Source organism: Apium graveolens, chromosome 6, assembly GCF_009905375.1.
Source record: "Apium graveolens cultivar Ventura chromosome 6, ASM990537v1, whole genome shotgun sequence".
In the NCBI taxonomy this organism is placed as follows: Eukaryota; Viridiplantae; Streptophyta; class Magnoliopsida; order Apiales; family Apiaceae; genus Apium; species Apium graveolens.
This window is the reverse complement of record NC_133652.1, coordinates 18,627,801-18,631,171: the sequence shown is the minus strand read 5'-3', so window position 1 is coordinate 18,631,171 and position 3,371 is coordinate 18,627,801. Positions and strand designations below refer to the sequence as shown.

Genomic DNA, 3,371 nt, shown 5'->3' with positions numbered 1-3,371 from the left:
TTTGGAAGCAACAAGGCTTCATAAGAAGAAAATTTTGGGAAAGCAAAAGAAGTGAAGGACCAATGTTAAATGAACATATGCACCTACTTTTGTGCTCTTTTGTTAAAACCAAACATTAACTCTAGGTCCATTTGTAGTTTTATGTGGCTGCAGTTTGGTGCAATGTTTTAAATATTATTGGATTCGGTTGGTTTGAAGTTAATACTAACGGTTTCAAGTTTGCTTTCCTTTTTATTGCATTGTACAATTCAGTTGCATCCAAACATACAATTTCCACAACATACAAAAAACAGCTAAAAACTTGAGACTTAAGAATAGTTTCATTACAAACATCTGTCATGACAAATATATTTACTCCTTATCAGAACACAAATAAATGAAAATACATATCCATGTCAATATTAGGAAAGTCATGGTTTTGCTACACCATTTCCCCTTTCCTCCAATCTCCACAACATTTTCATTTATCACTTTGAAAATCTTGATTTCTTTTTCGAGATTATTAATTCTTCGAATAAGTCCCGGAATGATAACTTGAGCACGGTGACACAAAGGGCCATCTACCCATTGGAAAAAATTGCACCTGCGATCCGGACATGCGAAGAAACGTCAACCCGCATTTGCCGTTGTCCAAGCCGTCTGTTGTGCTGCAAATTTTAGACAATAACATCTTGTAGTCATTTCTTATGGCTGATTTGTTGAGAGTAAAGAGTTTGGGCCTGATTTGTTGAGGGAAGAAGAAGAACACAGATAGTACATAATGGAAAGGGGCTGCATATATATATATAGGACATACACATTGCAAAAGAGCCGTTCAAAAGTGTTTTTCCATATCTACCCCTTCTCCCGTTAACTTTAACGTCACAGTTGGATGGAAAAGCGACCGTGGGGTGCAAAAAGAAGCGAAAATAATTGTTCGGGGTGCAAACTGACAGCAAAAATAATATAGGCCCAAATCGAAAAAATGAAAATAATAGTAGGGTACAAACTGCCAATTACTCTAATAATAATATTACTTTATTAATTATTACTTATATCCAGGTTCAACTATATACTTCTAAAACGGGAAGGTGTTATAATTTCATTCATTCATGTGTGGTATGTACATAGTACTCGTTTCCATTTATCATGTGCACTGATTCCTGGCTAATGGATTATAATATAAAAACCTATATCAGATCCGTTTATGTTATAAAGGCATACTGCAAAGAGCATATAATTAAAACAAATTCAGCGGAGCTTTTCATCTCCTGCGCACCTGCATGGGAGTAATTATTATTCATTATCGTGATCTCACGGTTTAGATCAGGCAACTCAACCGGTAGCTTTTTTTATCACAAGACCTAGTTAGCTCTATTTTACCAGTAGATAAATGCATCTTATTTTTTGCCATGATTTTTCAGAGCTTTAGACATTGCAGAAGTTGCACAGCTGCTGCTATCATCAGAATTATTAATCTCTAGAGTTTGATTTTCGGGGCGCCGAAGAGTGTGAGATATACGATGATTATTTGGATCCATTCCTCTGCTTGTAAGCTTCCTCTTTAAGTGAGAGTTCCAGTAGTTCTCCACTTGATTATCAGTACGTCCAGGCAATCTTCCAGCAATTAACGACCACCTGTATTTTCAAATAACCTTACTACTGGGGATATTTATACATTCAATCCGTTTAATCAAATGAAAAACCTATAAAAAGGTTTCTTAAATATAAAAAGATGTACAAAAACCACCTACCTATTTCCGAGAAGCGCGTGAAGCTTGATGATGAGATCTTCTTCATCTTCCCCAAAATTTTCGCTGTTAAGGTCGGGCTTTGGATCATTTATCCACCTTAGCCTGCTACTATTTCCGCAGCCAAGAACACCTGATCATCCATATAAAAACTTATATCAGTTTTAAGGGGAAAATTAGTTGGAATCGTGGAAAAAAAGATACAGTCATCAGCCTTTTTTTAAAACGTCCTTGCAATAGCATCAAATCTACAAACAACAATTTTCTTTTTGATCACATCATTTCGGCTGCTTCTAAGTTCCTAGCTATGCAGTATATCCAAGTACGAACACCCTGATCTCCTACAAATACCTCTTATACTTTCGTATAAATTACCAATTATATCTCGTACGATAATAGTTAGATCTAATCAATATATAATTTTCTACATCATGTATACATGCGATGAAAATAAAAAAATTAATTACCAGTAGGCTGAGATGGTGAGGCAACATCTTGTACGAGCATCTCATCTTCTAATTTCTTGGACGAATTAGCTCTAGCTTTCTTAGTATCTCTTTTCTCACGACAAGGTTTTCTCATATTTTGATCGTTCTGCGTGTGCAAAGTCTTTCTGCAGTTCCGAAATTAAACTTTTAAGACGATAAAAGAAACAAGCAAAACTTATTAATTAGAAGCGCCGTAGAGTACGTGGAGTTAAGCGAGCGAGGAACGAAATGGATAGAAGTATTATAAGAACATGGAAACACATATATTTTATAAATAAAATTTTAATAGAAATATTACACATGCGAACGATCGTTTGGTGAAAGCTTGAGGTGTGAGGATAGGTAGATAGCAGTACCTTATAAGTTGAGTGAACCAACTGTACCTTGTCAGAATTTAAATATATAAAACAAGTCTTTTAAACCTAAGACCATTGATTATAAATGGATGTTAATCTGTTTTAAAATATAGGTTTATTTATTAATGGTAGTTGTCAATTTTAAAGATGATACAGTGTGTAGAGTTGGTAGTTATATACTCTGTTATAGAAATCAACCGATTTTTCAAAAATCGCCGATAAATCGCTCATCAAAAATATTTGTCCGATTTGACTGATTTTTGATAAATCGCCGATTAATCATCCGATTTTTTAAAAATCGTCCGATAAATCGTAAATCGGTACCTCAACCGAATAGTTCCGATTTCCGAAATCTGTAACACCAGTTATATAACCTTAACCAAAATATATATAACAAATGAGTATGTCATCCTATATATCACTAGCTCTCTATCATATATCTGCTCCATATGTTTGACTGTATATGTTGATGGTTCCGGTTGCCTAACAAGAGACCCTAGACCCTATAGCATTGTATCTAGACAGTTCGTGTAAAAATTAAAAGGGCTACGTCTGTTAAGTGCATGGTCATGCCCTCATTGGCTGTAGGTCTAATCTTCGGTGACCGTTAACTTCTCTATGATCTTATCATTTATCACTTTTTACACATATAGTTCACTTGAATATCTTGCTACTTCTTTCCTCCTTCCCTCTTTTTCACGTGTCCTACTAGCATTTAAGAGTCACCAAACTACTATCCCAGAGGACACTTGGCTAGTGAAGGAGAGGATAAAAGAAAAATAAAAAAAAAGAGACTG

The 3,371-nt window shown here is 35.0% G+C and overlaps 1 protein-coding gene across 5 annotated transcripts; it reads right to left on the bottom strand.

The window, feature by feature from the left end:
- Nucleotides 1–234: 234 nt before the first annotated feature.
- Nucleotides 235–2,622, bottom strand: LOC141663806 (MYB-like transcription factor 4). 5 transcript variants are annotated; one of them, XM_074469631.1, is made up of 4 exons: nucleotides 2,198–2,505; nucleotides 1,734–1,863; nucleotides 1,502–1,617; nucleotides 235–647 (listed from the first exon to the last, which is right to left on the bottom strand). In XM_074469631.1, exons 1-4 carry the CDS (start codon nucleotides 2,310–2,312, stop codon nucleotides 610–612), a joined length of 399 nt encoding a protein of 132 aa, XP_074325732.1. In that variant the 5' UTR covers nucleotides 2,313–2,505; the 3' UTR covers nucleotides 235–609. The 5 variants fall into 5 exon arrangements, 4 of the variants coding, with proteins under 4 accessions (XP_074325732.1, XP_074325731.1, XP_074325730.1 ...); XM_074469630.1 differs by having other exon boundaries at nucleotides 238–647; nucleotides 1,363–1,617; nucleotides 2,198–2,503; XR_012551669.1 differs by having other exon boundaries at nucleotides 239–647; nucleotides 1,259–1,617; nucleotides 2,198–2,501.
- Between the last annotated feature and the right edge of the window lie 749 nt (nucleotides 2,623–3,371).